This window comes from Hyalella azteca, unplaced genomic scaffold, assembly GCF_000764305.2.
Source record: "Hyalella azteca isolate HAZT.00-mixed unplaced genomic scaffold, Hazt_2.0.2 contig4501, whole genome shotgun sequence".
Taxonomy (NCBI): Eukaryota; Metazoa; Arthropoda; class Malacostraca; order Amphipoda; family Hyalellidae; genus Hyalella; species Hyalella azteca.
In genome coordinates this window covers 723-18,360 of record NW_025934714.1, presented here as the reverse complement: position 1 = coordinate 18,360, position 17,638 = coordinate 723, and the positions used below count along the sequence as shown (strand labels likewise).

Genomic DNA, 17,638 nt, shown 5'->3' with positions numbered 1-17,638 from the left:
AAGAGACCGCCACCGTGATCTCCGGGGCGGTCCCTGCGCTCCAGCGCGTATCCGGGAAAGGAGGGGGAGCGGGATGCAGTAGATAGCTTGGTCTCTTGGAGACAAGCAACCGCCCCGTCGTTCTTGGCGAGGTAGGCAGCCAGTTCAGCTGCACTGGATTGCACCCCATTGCAGTTGAACTGGAGGACGCAGAGGTGAGGAGGGTCTGGCTGGGATAGGGTCAGACCGTCTGCAAGTAGGGCAGATCCAGTCTTCGGAGTAGAGATTAATGGAGCGCAATCCAGAGCATTGCTCGTGGGTCCAGGCATTACACCTGGAGCACCGAAAATAATATCCTCGCCACGTAACCGGGAGGAAGCAGACTGAGCAGGGGTGCGGGCCAAGGTTGGGATGGATACCCTGGGTCAGGAGAAGGACGAGTGGGAAGAAAAGTTGGGAGGAGAGAAGGGCATAAGGTGCCCCTGGAAAGATAGGCGGTCAAAGATGTGGGTAGGGGGAAGGGGAGGCCAAGGTTCCCCTTCCCTACGGTGAAAAAATGAGGAGGAGACTCCGTCCGGCAGCGATCCGTGCGAGGGGGCCTCTGCCGTATGGCCCTGCCCACGAGTATGCCGAGCATCCGGCCGACGCGCAGGCCAGAGTATCTTCACATCCTCACGACGAAGACGTAGTGAGATCGGGGGCATTTGAAACGGTTATCACAGCGACGCGCGAAAAGGTGATAATATAAACGAAGTGTCAGTAATTCGTGTATACGTTACACATCTAACATTCAGTTTATATACTCACTCTCGTTATTATAAACAAAGAGAATAGACACATACATTTGATACCAGTTCACTCAGATCAGGCCCCTTACGCTCGGTCACAATAGCTCCCACGTTGTTGTACCACTAGACCTTGAAGCAACTTACCTTAATATTCACACGAAATTAATAAGAAGCGACGAGAGGCTCATTTTCTGATGTATAAAGTTAACACAAAAATCTCAAAAAGACCCCGCAATCTTCAGTAATATTCGTGAAATTTGTATACGGTTGGATCCGTTTAATCACGTAAAAATTAAGTTAGCATTTACGCTCAATCTTGCTCATCCAAAAGCGTCAGCAATTACACAAATAAAATTTTTGAGCAATTTAAATTCCACAGATGAAACCGTGTTTGTGCAACATACAAATACTTTCACATTCGGTAGAAGACGCAAATTGTATAGTAATGTATGCCGAGCAATAATAAGGAACACAACAAAATTTCGGGAGTCCCAAAATCCCATTTAACAGAATTTCAGAAATTTCTTCGATAGCTAAGAGAAAGCAAGGCACTCTTCCCCGGCCTCAGAATAACAAGAGGTGCCATGGAGATGATCAGACTTGGACGATTTTACGTAAGTCAGAAATGACAAGTTTTGCTCAAGTAAATACACCGTTTTTATTGTCTTAAAAACTCGAAGCAATCATTAAAATTAGGAACAAATGATTAATTTTGTCGTACCGAGCATACAGCAGCAACAATAATATACACGAGAATCAACATAAATCATTCGAACTATTGCGGAAAAATAAAATAAATCATATTTTTTCGATACAATATGTGCATTAGATTAAACATCGAAGTTTTTGCATTAAATTGTAGTCGAATGGCACTCTTTGAGACGCAGTCAGTATTCCTCTAATTATCATAATTTTTATCCGCACTACAGATAGAACAAGAAAATGATATTGCACCAATAGTTCATACCTGAGGCAGAGCAGAAGCAAGTATTTTTAACAACTATAAAGGGTTTGCTACGATTAAATTCTTATCTAAGTGAAGGATAATACAAAATAAATACTTTAAAATTAGGCCGCAAACAAGAATTCAGATTAAAAAGTTTGACATACTGGATGGTCGCGGCGTGAAGTTTTGCGGATAGCAAGGATTGGATGCCTGCTTCACAAATAAATTTTTGATGTAGGCAGAACTTTTTCAGCTTTTCGGTCTACATCCTAAACTGATTCATTAATAAAATGACCATGAAATCTAAGGCACGTCTCTGCAGTCTACATTAGGCTATTAAAGAAGCAGTAAATCTAATTACGATTATAATATATATAGCAAGCAATTCTTCCGATGTCTAGAGTAGCAATGGGATCGACACAGCAACTTTTATTCCCCCAGCAAATTTGGCATAATAATTAATGTAGGCATTCATATTTAGCTTCATTGTAGAAGTGCACCCACAGCCTGAAACAAAATACAAACTATGAGCAATCAGCGAAACTCTGTGTATTGTGTTCCCATATACAAACACGCTCCAGCCGGACGGGGGCGTGTAGAAATGTTCACTCAACACAGCCAGAAACATTCACTCAAAGCTTTCAGAAACATTCACTGAAGAAGTTTGGAAAAGTTTACTCAAAGCATTCGGGAAAGATCACTGAAAACTTCGAAAACGTTCACTCAAAGCGTTCGGGAACATTCACCGAAGAAGTTCGGAAACATTAACTCAACGCATTAACCGTTCGCTCATTAATCAGTTGAATATTGCCAGCAAAGTGCGAGTGCTCTAAATAATTCATTTACTAGAGCGTGACAGCCATGAACATGGTGTAAAAGTCCTAAATAATAGCAATACACCATTTTTATTCCCCTCTATATATCAAGTTTCTCCTATGTACACATGGGTTATATCGCAATAGATTTATTTCAAGCAACACGCCCAATAAGTGAGCAGCTCAAACGTGCTGTGGACCTATTTCAATAATATGTAATTTACAATTGATAAAAGTTACCGATTAAAAAAATAATGTCAAAAAAAAAAACACGACGAAAGCAGGTCACACGCGTCTCTCGTCACGTTACGAGTAGAACGGTAAAACTGTATACCCTTAACCTTCCTCAAGAAAGAAGTGGCAGAAAACCCGAAAAAAAGAAAAACGAAGCTAATATTCGGAGGCGTGAGAAGCCACATTAGTAATCACAAGAGATAGTTTCATTTCAAATGGCATCGAACCAGAATAAATAAAAAACTGAAACTGACCAGACGGATTCCCAAGGTTGGCATCCGCAATTAAAATCATAAACCTATCGAATTAACCGACGTTATGGAGTAACAAGGGTGCAATGAGCAGAGGAGTAGCTACAGTTGGTAAGCTACATGCCCACCTAAGAAGTTAACACGAATACAATTTTAACGATCACTCGAACACAAAAATGGCCCGCAAATTCCATTGTTAACACACATTACTAATTGCATGACATCATTGCCGCAATTCTCTCGACGGCAATTGGTTTGTTCGTAGATTTGTCCCAGCGTTCTTCAAATATCTGCTACACATAACGACAAACAATTCCAAGTAAGTAGGCTGTGGGCTCCCGATTTGATGCAGCTCGGCGAAGATATTCAGTGCAGTTGTTGTGGCAGGAGTCGTGGGCGGCAGGCGCGTCTAGCGCGCGAGCTCGGCGATGAGAGCCGCGCACATCTCGAAGAACTCCATGACGTGATAGCCACGTGCCTCGCCTACGTCGTCTCCGCCGTCACCTGTCGTCATCAATGAAGCGTGCAAACAATCATGATGCAATAATATTGTTCACTAGGACTCCTTGCTTGGCTATGATGTCAGTGACCGCGGTCAATTTACCCGTTTCGAAATGCCAACAGTCAAATTTAAAAGCTCACACGAATAGATAATTTTTTTTCTCATGACCAATCAAGAGCATCAAAATACTCTCATACTGAATTAGCATTTTACTCGAGCCAAGTTAAGAAGCTGAACCATTATATTTTTACAGAATACAAGGGCATAATCGATAATCGAAATAGTCCACTCCAATTTGTACCATTATAAGCACGTCAATTTTCTCTATTTCATGCTAATAAATCAGCCAAAGAGAAGTGTAATATAAAGAAGTCAGCATTGCCCTCTCGTATATCATCTGAACTCCCCTCATAATCAGAGCTAGCAATCATCCCGCGCTGACAAACTATTAATTTCTCCAGCTTCACGCTTGAATTGATAACAAATGCAATATTATTGAAGTCTTACGCTTTTTTTCAATAGCAGCAGCATTCTCCGAGTCAATGATCTGGAAGTCGAGAAGATGGCTCTTGTAATCAACGCGGTAGAGCTGCAGCGACATGTGCACCAGGGCGCCAGTGATGGGGTTCCTGCGTCGCACTCGCACGCGGAACGGATCCATCACCTGAACGTACAAAACGCGGACGGTTACGCACGACACTCGCTTCATGTGTTGCTCTGTCTCTCGTAACTGATCTTGGCTTACGTGAATGAGAATTTTTGATCATGCATTTTAATGGAACTAATGAAATATCGTTATTTAACATTATTTCAAGAGAGTAGTCACCGGATAGAATTTTAATAAATCGCTTAGAAGCAATTAGTAAACAATAAATCAGCGGTCATTCATACAATGCCAGTAATCGTGTAAAAAAAATACGTATTGTCAAATACTTCCTGATCCTCTAGAGAAATGATTCATACAAGGCTTGTAATAAGGAACTCTCAAAATAACAAACGTAATCTAACCAATCCGTACATGCGGCATATTAGTCAGGGTTATTGAGCTAAACATGAGACATTGAGGCATTGACCATGCTCTCAGACAGCTAAAACTGCTTTTGCTAGCGACTTGTGCATTTGTTTAACTGTGTTCTACAACTATTGTTTTGAACAAAGAGCCTTTAAACAAGTTCATTGCCACAGATTTATTCTCAGCAGCCCTCTAATGTTGCGGCTAATAACGAAGTAAAGCTGTGTGTAATTCCCTCGCTCTACTTCTTTGTCCATCACGGACACTTCGACCATCGTCCGAGGACTTGAATTTTGCAGAACAACATCGTTACGACTTTAGCTTCCTTGCTGAAATTTACATGCAACATCAATGAAATTCATATTTGAAATTTCAACATCGATTATCATGTGTGCTCATGCTTCGAGCCGCCCGGGTTTTTGTGTGAGTTTATCAAATTAAGTATTGAGACGCACGTTGCTATTACAATACACATCATTGTGTGTTTGCAGCATAGGGACCTTTCTAGCGCATTTTCTCATTTATGGAAAAATGCACTATTGTGCTCGCCATGTCCGTCTGTCTGTCCGTCCGTGACCTCAAGTTTTCGTCGACGAGAAAATGCGCTCTCTGTCACTCACTGCAGTGAGTACTGAGTTATATTTTTTATATTATCACACTAACCATTTTCGTTCAACAAGTTTTGTGCAATAGCAATCAGAGTTGCTAGTTGGAGTTATGTAAATGATGTGAAAGACTTGCCTTCCATTGGAAGTCGAGCACCTTCATGGCCTTGTAGACCTCGCTCATGATGTCGTGTGGCTTGGACTGCGAACGAATCCCTGCACCAGGCGGGGGTGGGACGTAACTCATTAGAGCTTGGAAACCATACAGGGTAGTAATATCACGTATATATAGATAGCATTGCTCGCAAACAATTCCAATATAATAAGGGACCAAAATACAGACACGTTCGTCTCAACTCATCAGTATTGTCAGTAAGACACATGCATGCCCGGCCATATTTCAACAACCATTTTCACAACACTTCTCTTTAACTTCACTTCTTGTTTGTCTGTCTGCTACAAATCTTATAATCGATAATTAACACACTTCTACCTCTCCAATCGAGCTGAAATTTTGCATACTTGCGTAAAGTCAGAGACAATGCATGTATCAATTGATAGATTAAATAATTTTGAAAAATTTATTATTTTTTAATTTTAAAAATAAAATGTAAAAATTATGATTTTTCTAATATTTGATAATAAAATTAGAAATTCATTGTACATCTGTAACATCGGAGACACTGGATTCTTTAGAATTGTTGTATATGAAAAGTAATTTTTAAACGCATATTATTTTACACAAGACGACACTGAATAAGTTATTTGATCTACGTTCAATCGTTAGTGGTATAATGCATTTTATTGTTCATTAAAGGCTCAATTCGTGGATATAAGGTAGTTTTTATTCACACTTATTTATCTATTATACTGATAATAGTTAACAATCTCCCTGGTTCACAACCGCAAAGCTGCTCATAAGGCAGCAACATATAGAAGTTCTCTCCCGATTGCTTACCTGCAAGACTGGTACAACTTGCAGGATACTGCACCATTTACAGAAATGTTGTAAGAGTTTTCCTACACAAAATTACCGTGATCTATTCTAACTGCAATAAGCACATGAGAAGCAATGTACTTCAACAAAATGAGTGATTTAAGAATAAAAAAGCAACGTCAAATGCATGAAGTGCTGAAGCACAGTTTCCTAAAAAACACAAGTATTTTAGCTCAAGAAAACTAAACTCATTTGCAAGCTAAGAAATTAATATATTTAAGATTATGACAATAATAGACTAAATGATATGATTATGACTGAAGGGACTTATACTTACCTAAATGCCACTTGGCCTTCTTAACAGGCGTTCCCTGTCGCAGGTTTCTGTCCCTGAGGGGGGCGATCCTCTCAGGGTGGGGGCGTATGGGGGCACCCGCGGGGCTGGAGACCGCTGAGCTGCCTAGCGAAGCGGGCGGGGGCGGCGAGCCCGCTTGGTAGAAGTCTCGGATGCTGCACGTCCAAAACAATCTTATGAACATACAGCTAAGAATTGATTATAATTTAAATATAATTATTTACATCGCTTTTAGGCATGAACCAACGTTTGTTACCATAAAACAATCTTATGAACATACAGCTAAGAATTTATTATAATTTAAATATAATTATTTATATCGCTCTTAGGCATGAACCAACGTTTATAACAAAATAAGCAGTATAAATTGTACCCACATATACAAGATTTGAATAGAAACTCAATTAATAATTTAAATGACACTTATATTTTAATATTCTACCGTTTAGGTAGCTGAAATAAACACACTGTAGTTAGTGGGATATTTTTTACTTTAAAGTTATAGGATAGTTGCAAAGCCGAAAATTTAAAATCAGTGAGTAGAACCCCTAAGGGTGTATTAGATTTTTCCAAAACCTGTTTTTTCATCAGGAAACGCTCAAAACGAACCGAGTTGTGCTGGCACTTTATTTTTAAATTACCTAACAAAATTAGAGTTTTCAGAAATTGTTAAAAGTATCTAAAATTCCTTCATAATTAATTTAACAATTTTCCTTTGTATTAATGCTGATCGCGAATTTGTTGAAATATTAAATCAACGAATTGTAAGTGCTGGCCTTTGTTGGGCGGAGGCGTGAGCAACGCGCTAGTGGTAAGATAGCGTAATTAGAGTTAATGGCAAGATTATGTAGGTGGTAAGCTAGCCTCTGTCGAATAAATGAGAGGTAAACTGACCTATGTATCTCAAATAAGTGATAAGCTAACCTCTATATGTCAAATAAGTAGTAAGCTGACCTCTGCTGGGCGGAGGCGTCAGCAAAGCGCTTGTTATAACATAGCATCATAATAATAGATGGCAGAATTAAGTGATAAGCTGACCTCTGCTGGGCGGAGGCGTCAGCAAAGCGCTTGTTATAACATAGCATCATAATAATAGATGGCAGAATTAAGTGATAAGCTGACCTCTGCTGGGCGGAGGCGTCAGCAAAGCGCTTGTTATAACATAGCATCATAATAAATGGCAGAATTAAGTGATAAGCTAACTTCTATATGTCAAAAAAGTAGTAAGCTGACCTCTGCTGGGCGGAGGCGTCAGCAAAGCGCTTGTTGTCGACGATGAGATGGTAGGCGATGGAGAGCTGATTGTGCGGGTCGCTCGTGGACAGCGCCTCGCGCACCTCGCCCGCCTCCACCTGCAGCTTCTGCTCAACACACACAAACAAATCATGTTTCGTTCAAGTTTCGACTAACGCAGTTCTGTGTAGAGAATTGAATGATAAACCATGTACTTTGGCCTTCATGAGATCTAGTCTAATTTTTAGTCAAGTTCTGATGAGAATTATCAACTCATAATTTTTGAATGGTAATAGTTCACAAGGAAATACTCAATGAAGCGATATTTTTGTAACTTCACGAAGGGACCTCACTCGTACGCCTGTTTTCTAGTGATCTAACACCTTGACATTAAACATGGGACAATTAGCTTCTAACATAAACACAAGTTTCTTGCTTCAAGAATAGGTATAAGATGTTCTTGTATACCCGAAGCAGACGAGCTTTGAAAACGTATTGATGGCTTTCTTGATGAGAACTCACCTCGCAGACTTCCTTGACGGCGTCTTGGTCGATGACAGCGATCTGGGTGTCGTGGATAGGTGGGAACAAGTAACCTGCTAAGTCCTTCTGGAACCACTCGTGCTTCCTGGTATTAAAGGAAGTAAATGAGCTGTTGATATGACAACGTCAAAACATGCACAAAATAATCAAGTCAAGGAATTGTGAATCATTTGCGTATTTTTCTTACATTTTGAAAGTTGCACTTTAAGTCGCTACCTATTAAAAAGCTAAACTTACAAGTCCATTAATTAGTTGCATTAACCAGAGATAATCCAGAAGTTAATAACAAGATTAATATATTTCAGAATGTGATAACAATATATGAAGGAAGCAATAACATGATGACTAAGAAGACAGTGAACGCGCTAGAGACGCAGGGTGTAGACTAACTTGATGTCCTCGATGGTGGCGCGCTTCATGGGGTCGACGCGCAGCATGTGCAGCAGCAGCTTCACCACGCTCGAGTTCAGGAAGCTGGGGATCTGGAACACGCCCTCTGCGCACGCAACAACACCGTCAGGCATGGTCGTGGTGACAGGGAGTTAAAATGATGGTGGTGAATTTGTTTATATGGAGTAAAGTTGGTGGTGGTGAAACGTGGAAGTGTTTACAAGGAGTAAAGTTGGTGGTGGTGAAAGTGTTTACAAGGAGTAAAGTAGGTGGTGGTGAAAGTGTTTACAAGGAGTAAAGTAGGTGGTGGTGAATGTGTTTATAAGGAGTAAAGTTGGTGGTGGTGAATGTGTTTATATGAGTAAAGTTGGTGGTGGTGAATGTGTTTACAAGGAGTAAAGTTGGTGGTGGTGAATGTGTTTATATGAGTAAAGTTGGTGGTGGTGAATGTGTTTATAAGGAGTAAAGTTGGTGGTGGTGAATGTGTTTATATGAGTAAAGTTGGTGGTGGTGAATGTGTTTACAAGGAGTAAAGTTGGTGGTGGTGAATGTGTTTATATGAGTAAAGTTGGTGGTGGTGAATGTGTATATGTCAAGTAAAGAACAAAAGGTGACGTGGTAAATGCTACTCTACGTATGGGTTTTGACGATTTCTATTTTTATTATTTAATCATATGATTCATATCACAATTTTTATTTTTGCAACAGGAGATGTGTGAGGTTGTCCATCGTCACCACCCAAGCTTACAGTACCTTATCATTTACCCCGTCACCTTCCGTGACGTCATTCTTGTACACCTAGATAAACTCCTCAAGCATCAGAAAATGTCATAGAAAAGACATGGTTAACAAAACAGAATCATTAACTTTATATTTAGCATGAATCACGAGGAGACATTTACAAGAGCAAACTAATAAAAGAAATTGTAAACAATTAGGATTGCCTTTAATTTTTCTGTAGAGAGAAGGCACGTGGTCGTCATCAAAGGGCAGGGTGCCGCACAGCAGAGCGTACAGGATGATGCCGCACGACCACACGTCCACCTGCACACACGCATTATAAGGTCAACAGACGCTGGCAAGGACATTATATACAAGTTCTGATTTGGGAGCTATTCGCGAGATATACTACACTTCTTATACGTAGGGCTTGCAGTTATTATGACATATCTGAGGCTTAATATTGTTTTTACAGCTCTGTACAAAAACAAGTTAGGCGATGAGGATGAAGTCATTATGATATACCTGAGGCTTACTATTGTTTATAACGATTTTTGAGAATGAAAATAAATAGGATACTTAGAAAAATAAACCCAAAAGTTTTTTTAATTTTGTCACTAATTCTAACCCATCAACATCGCCTATAATATACTAGCATCCAGGTAAGAATTATTTATAATAAAACATGTTGTACTTTCCATATTAAGCTTGCAAAAATAGAACATTTTGCACACAATTTCTAACTTATTTGAAATAAGATATTATACTGCAGGTCAAAAACTGAACAAAAAACAATGTACAATTATGACCTGGCCAAAAAATGTAAAGCATGTAAAATACCTACAGGCTGCATAGACAATGATAATATTCCGGCTTCACAGTATGTATTAACTTACCAAAGTGGGTTTTGTCAACATACCTAGGCATTCAAGACTACCGGTAGTTAGGCAGATTTGAGGATTTCAGACACTCAAATCAGAAAAGAATTTTGATAAATCACAATTAATACAACATAGCCTGTGAGTCAAGTGGGTAATTATATTAAAATAAGTCATTTTGCTCGAGAACCTTCATGTTTTCTTAATTTCAGAATAAATGACAAACAACTGTAATTCTGTAATTCTTCTAAGTCATATAACTAACAGAAGACAAAGCACCGACCTGTGAGCAATGTATCATTTTCAATGTACAAACAAAAGATCTAACCTCAGGACCAGCATAGAGCTTGGCAGAGATGACCTCTGGAGCGGCATAGTTTGGGGAGCCACAGCTGGTGCGTAGGAACTCCCCGTCCACCATGATGTTGGAGAGTCCTGGTGACATAAGGGAATGCTTCTAAACACTTAATAATGTTATTGAGTCATTGTAACACAAGTGAATGCTTCTAAACACTCTCTTTTGCTTCAACATTGCTAAATTATATAACACAAATTAAACAATAAGTAATCATTCATATATTTTATAGGAATACAAATTCTTATGAGCTCTGCCTGTAATAGAATTATCATTGACTGAAAAAAAAACAGGAAAATTGGTAGACAAGAGTCTTGCACTCTCAATATTGACACAAAAAAAGGCTGCTTCCAGAAGTAAAATTCCTGCTCAGAGAGAACTGTTTTTCTTTTTCAAACGATTTGGTCTTCATCACAAGTTTATATATTCGAATGACAGAATGATAAGATTCAATGCAGTTTAATTGAGAGTTCATGTTCAAACAAAGCTTTGTAATATGCACAATAAATTTATTACTTAATAATTGCTGGAGAATAATGATCATTTGTACCTTGTATCAATCAAATGCTTAGCATTAGTATGGATAGCTGTTGCAGGATTCTGGGTATTGTCTCATGAGATGGAATATTAGTAATTGGGATGAATGGCTACAGCCCTGATGTGACAGATGTGTATATGTACTGGCTGGCCCCTAGAAATACCCAGCTCATATTGGTTATGATTGTTTCATATTGCAAAAGAACAGAAAACGAAGAGGCATACATAGGTACCTCATTTAGCATTCTTCATGAGTCAGGATCTAGTACAAGCATTGATAACTACCAATTAACTAAATTTCTCTTAATAAAAACCCAAAATCATAACTAAAAAATGATACATATTTTATAGTTGCACAAATTTAAACCATGAATGATAATACTGCATCAATAAGAATCACATTATTTTACCAAAGTCAGCAATTTTGACATGTCTGTTGTGGTCAAGGAGGAGATTCTCGGGCTTGAGGTCCCTGTGCACGACCATGTGGCGGTGACAGTAGTCCACCCCACTGATGATTTGCTGGAAGAATTTCCGAGCTTCGCTCTCCTTCAGCTGTTGAAAAAAATTTAAGATAAATAATCATTCATTAGAAAATCACTCTGTGATTTATGTAAAATTGTTATTCTACTACTGGTATTTTGTTTCTAGGGAGTCATGCTCATCACAAATATGACACCATGAAATATTAATAGCATTAAAGATTATTATTTTTACCTTGCCCTGCTTCTTTATGTATTCAAAGAGTTCACCACCAGATGCGTACTCCATCACCATGAAGATGTCAGTAGGTGTGCTGATCACCTGATATCTGATATAATTAGGAATTTAACACGCAGATAACATAAGTGGCAATAAGCACATCAAGGACATAGCTAATGGTTCAGACACCCTCTTAACAGTTAACTTTATCACCTTTGCAAGTGAAACACTGAACATGTTTACATTTTACCAAGTTTTTTTAATTGACTTTTGCAGTGCAAATAAACTATGCTAAATTTGTTCAAGATCAATATCAAACAAGTTTAAAAATTCTTCAAAGGGTAATAAACAAAAGAGTAATGAGTAAAAAGAGTAAAAAGTAGCAAAAAAAAATATTTAATTTTATCCCAGAGGATTCTAAACATAATTCAGGTAGTAATTAATACATTAAATAGTTTGTAGTTCCTATAACAATTAGTTTCAGCATGCAGCAGAGGCTTAACAATGAGGCATGTATTATAGCCTGGCATGCTATAATGCTAATGGCACAACTTATAGAATACTATTTTCAGAACCTACAGTTATGATCATTTGTATGTTTATATAATACACCTTCAAAGATTGACAAGCAACCAGCTCACTTACAACTTGATGATGTGAGGGTGACGGAAGAGCTTGAGGTTTGTGATCTCACGCTTTATTTTTTCCACTATATCCAAATTCTTGATCTGCCTTCTGTTCAAGATCTTGATGGCCACTTTTGTGCCAGTCAGAATATGCTCACCATCTGGGCAGAGAAAATTTTGAATGAGACCAATGAACATACATACTAACTCATCATCATTAACTCTTCAGTTAATCAAATTAGTTCTTTGAAATTGATAGCATGTTCATAGATTAAAACAAAATTAAACGTCATTGACAGAATTTTGGCATGCTGCATATGTATATTTATTTATTCTCTTAGATATAATTTTCATGCCTATATAAGTAATCAAAATTGGATTAATTCTTAATATAAAGAATCAAATAAAAGTTGTGAGGCATTGCAAAACTATGAGGACTGGATTGGATAAAAATATTTGAGGAGTTGACATTTGAGTGACAATTCATTATGAATAATTTCAATGCACTTGCAAGGAAAAATTCTAGCAATGGTGGCACCATTTTCTGGAGATTGTTATTGCCCATTTTTTTTTCTGCACAGGTCCAAAAATTGGGCCAAGTTACAATAGGAATGTGCAGTTCTATTTATTGTGATTTGATTCAATAGATCCAATATGATCAAGCTAGAAAATCAGGCAGTAACCACTGCTGATTTAGACAAAAATTACTGCGCTTGGGCTGTGAACCACACTCAAACCCAGAAACCTCAGGATGTAGGTTTTTGGGGAATTTTCTGATGCAAAATGACCTTCCTGAAAGCAATGTTCAATGAAAGACTAAGTCAATCTGATAAATTCACACAGAAGGCCTTGCAGAGCAGCTGACAGCAGCTGACAGCAGCCGGCACTAAGAGCAGTAATGATCACTAATATGCACATGTGCATGTCCACAAGGCACAAGAATATGACTGTGTCATTGCAAAGCCGCAGCTGCCACAGCTGTCAGCAGCAGCAGGCATGGAACTATGTAGGTCAGTAATATACATACATGCAAAGCCATGATGAGAGGAGATATGATCGCATCATTGGATTCATTGCCCAGCCTAAGCTCCAGCTGCAACATCCATTAAACTATGTACCGTACTATAGTCACTAATATGCTGCTTTGAATTGCAACAATTGCAACATGGTGAGAGGATGAAATTGCAACATTACATAGCCAAAGCTGCTGCTGATGTTGATGAATGCAGGCATTGAACTTTGTACCATCACTAATACATGTATGTGATACATTCATGGCAGTCATTAATGCATATATGTGCAAAGTTGCAAATCATTATTATCTGTTTGCATGCCATTGCCCAGCCTATATCCATTCCATGATTAAACTATTTTTGGTACACAGTGCATTTTTTCTCAACATATTTTGGCGCACAGTGTATATTGATGAAATGATAACCTAAATTCCCAAGTATCTTGCACATCTCCCTGCACATGGCTTGTGATGTCTATAGTGGCAAACAAAAGACTTTTTTGTTGACCTGTATCAAGTTATACAAGTAAACCAGTAACATGGATAAGATATAAATTCCCATGCCTACAAACTACAGTCAATGTTACCCATTCATGTAGCCCTTGAATAATTTCTCCATATGGTTTGGGCTGAACCAGCTCATTTTTGCCTATATTCTTCAAAAATCCCCAGGGACACAATCTTTTTTAACTGCAATTTTTTCAATTCTGCCTAATCTTTTAGATTGGCCTAACATGTTTTGAACAAAATCTTGAAGTGGATCAGAAAATTCACAATGATCTGATTTCTAAATAAATTCTCCTTTCCCACTATATTGCAGACAATTCCAGCCCCTTTTAGGACCTTTGCCTAGGATAGGATTTCTTCCTAATTCCAATTTTTAACTGAAATCTTGTGGCTCCTTGACACTGTGGCCTTGTGTCATGTGCTGACATTGAAGATGTTCAGAGATGGGCTACCAAACTCCTCTCCTTGATCAGAAACTTGCCATACTCCAAGGAGCTAGAAGCATTGCACCTCTCCTGCCTTGCGTGCAGGTGCCTGCAGGGCAACTTTATTGATACAAACAAGGGTTTTCATATGTGTGGGATGACCTTATCAATACTAGAAGGGTGATGTTACATGCGGGGTGATATCGATACATGCACATTGCACAGACCGTAACAGGTGTCTAAGCCTCAGGTCCAGTTATCCAGCAACAAGGATACTAGAGACCACTTTTTAGCGCATTTTCTCATTTATGAAAAAATGCACTATTGTGCTAGCCATGTCCGTCAGTCTGTCTGTCCGTCCGTCTGTGACCTCAAGTTTTTGTCAACGATAAAATGCGCTCTCTGTCACTCACTGCAGTAAGTACTGAGTTATATTTTTTAGGCTTGCAAAGGGCAGATGTTGACCAAACTTATGCAGCAACTTCTTTTCAGAGTGAGTAATTATTGCATGGAATAGTCTGCCAGAGTTGGTTGTCACATTGCCTTTGACCCTTGGTAAACATCTTCAAGTGCAGGTTTGACAGTTTCTGAAAGGACAGCATGGCCCTGTAAAGCCTGTCATGCTACAAGTAATAAATTTCAGAACAGCTTCAAACAGACACTGCAGCATGACAGTGCTGTAAAAGTTGTTGACCGATGAACAGGACCATAAAGGACCTTTAACATTGTATTGTCCAAGTCAAAGCAACAAATATTCAATAAATTTGGAATCGTGCATCTTGATTGTGCTGCTTATTTTAAAATTAGATGGCAGTTAATACGTCTAGCAGGAACCTTGCAGTTCCAAAAATAGTAGGAAAGCTTTACTGCTGCCACTCAGCAAGTAAGAACTGTATAGGGTAAACGCGGTATATTCTGACATCATGGGTAATGCCGAGTGCCGACACTTCTCGACTTTTTTCCTTTATATTAAGCTTTTTTTAAGTTCCATGCATTTGTTGTTGGTTGAAATAGTGACGTCATACTCTTGCGTGCCATACTATTGCCAAAACACTAGGTCTGGGCCATCTGATGGGAAAATGTTGAGATCCAAAGAGAGACAGTGCACGTCACCCAGCAAGAACATCAAAAAATGTGTCAAAGTTGATAGTTGACCTTGCTCTACCAAATAGTGATAAACTGTTTGTGTAGACAGAATATTATGGTTTGAGACTTTTAAATAAGTCTGTGAATATTTTAGAAATCCTTTAAGTATGCTTGTATTTGCTGACTTCAAGTTATAAATAAATTAATAGATGATTAAGTTAAGAGACTGTTATAGACACACACAGCTCGTTCCAAGCTGTATGCAAAAATTAAAATTTTCTTAATTAAAAGCTTAATAGCTCTTAATTAAAAGCCTAAATAAGTAGTGTTCAATAGTCAATAGTGTTCCAATTCCAAGCTGTGTCATATTCCAATACAGCTCACACAGGGATTGGAATTTGAACACAAGAGTGTCGGAATTATGAATTAGTAGTTTGAAGTGCGGCTGGATTAGTCTCACAAAATGCCAAATTTAGTCACACACAGTGTTGCACTGTGTCGGAATATATGGACTTGGTAGGTTTGCATTCTAAAGGCTTTTAAATAAATATGGCAACATTTTGTGACGTTTCATTGTTGCTGGCGCATAGTGCGGTGTTTGGAGAGTGATGTAAAGCAAACAGAACTCAAGTTGCACGTATGGTGATTTTTTTATAGCCATTCATTCTTTGCTACGTCCTTAAAGTGCCAGAATATACCGCGTTTACCCTAGATCTTGCAGTTCCCCCCCCCCCTGCCCCCAGACCTTATAATGCTTATCAGAACCACAATTTATGGGATTTATTAATAATAATTTTACATCACATGTTGTTAATGAATGATGATGTTGACTATAAAACTGTTTTCTTTAGAAAATATTTTGTTTCAATTGATGGCTGGCAACTTTTATGCTGCTGGCTGGCTGGCAAGCCTACAAGATTAGTGGCATTGACAGTCAGTAGTCAACTTGAACTCACTAGTCATGGGCTGGTTGATGTACCTAAATTGTAAAATAATACATTAACAATAATACATTTTGAGCCATGACTCATGGCTCAAATCCATCATAGTGGCAGGGCAGAGAGTTTTTTAGACTCTTCCTCAAGTTCATTTTTGAGTCCTATAACTTATAGGTAAGTAGACCAGTAAAGTACCTATCTTGGATACCAGAATTATCATACATAAGAAATCTGTTAAAATCTCAAGTAAATGAGGAAATTAAAAATGAACCGATTCTAAAAAATCACTGGTTTGCCACCATGTAATAATTCCATGCCAGGCCTTTGCTATGAATGAAAAAAAAATGGCATAATTTTTGTCAGAAATTTAAGCATTTCATACATGATACATGAAAGAATCTTATAATTTTATGGAGGTAATTTTTGGAAAATCATGCCCAATTCAGCAGCAGGCTACATCAGGCCTACTTTTTAGTGCCAACATCACTATGTTATGTTACCTAGCTATGTTAATTATCCAGGAGTCCAGAATGGCAGTAAGATTAGTACAAATTATTCCTTTATACCTTGTACCTACTGAAATGCTATGAAATTTGCACTAGCTAGGACAAAAAGTAGTTTTATAACACTGGATATAATTCATGAAATTACTATAAACTAAATCTGGTTAATCATAAAAGTATAGGTACTTACACTTCACTTTTCCAAAAGTTCCTTTTCCAAGTGTAGGGCCAATTTGATAGTAGCCTATTTTCATCAGAGTAATTGTTTGGGCACCAGGCCCCATATTATTGCCTGACAAGTCCATTTTTTATTATAATTTAAAAGTCTAGAGCCAACTTAATGAAAAGATCTCTGCTGAAATGTAATAAGTTAGGTATTCTATTGAGCAAGAACTTTGATGAGTCGATGACTCTCTGCAAAATTAGGCTATACATAACATGGTCATGTGGTTTGGTTTGGCTTGCATCTTCAAGTTTAACTTGCCTTCAAGCTTAAACTAGGTAAAATTCAGTACCAAATGATTCGGATGCATTGAAAAATTTACCAGAATGAAAAACTTATCATTAACATCGAGAACAAAGATAGATTTCCAAGGCTGTCCAAAACCGCTAATTCTAAATCATATTTCAATTATTCATACTGAATTTCAAAATCTAATATTTCATTTTAATAATAAGAAACACTTAAGTAATTAACACGAATGAGTTAAGACACAATGACATGTCATAGCTTAAAGTTTAGTCTGAAAAGCGTGTAGC

At 38.2% G+C, this 17,638-nt stretch overlaps 1 protein-coding gene across 1 annotated transcript; it reads right to left on the bottom strand.

The window, feature by feature from the left end:
- Positions 1-1,056: 1,056 nt before the first annotated feature.
- Positions 1,057-17,294, bottom strand: LOC108669373 (5'-AMP-activated protein kinase catalytic subunit alpha-2). The gene is made up of 13 exons (XM_018156688.2): positions 17,070-17,294; positions 12,428-12,569; positions 11,798-11,891; positions 11,491-11,635; positions 10,517-10,623; positions 9,535-9,634; positions 8,591-8,696; positions 8,180-8,285; positions 7,658-7,785; positions 6,407-6,579; positions 5,269-5,348; positions 4,023-4,179; positions 1,057-3,517 (listed from the first exon to the last, which is right to left on the bottom strand). Exons 1-13 carry the CDS (start codon positions 17,182-17,184, stop codon positions 3,423-3,425), a joined length of 1,548 nt encoding a protein of 515 aa, XP_018012177.1. The 5' UTR covers positions 17,185-17,294; the 3' UTR covers positions 1,057-3,422.
- Positions 17,295-17,638: the final 344 nt, after the last annotated feature.

Excerpts from the sequence above, each read along its gene's own strand:
- LOC108669373 (XM_018156688.2), bottom strand. The coding sequence starts at position 17,184 with ATGGACTTGTCAGGCAATAATATGGGGCCTGGTGCCCAAACAATTACT. Across the intron at positions 9,635-10,516 it reads AGCTCTATGCTGGTCCTGAG|GTGGACGTGTGGTCGTGCGG; the intron begins GTTAGATCTTTT and ends GCGTGTGTGCAG. Across the intron at positions 8,697-9,534 it reads TCTCTACAGAAAAATTAAAG|AGGGCGTGTTCCAGATCCCC; the intron begins GCAATCCTAATT and ends TTGCGTGCGCAG.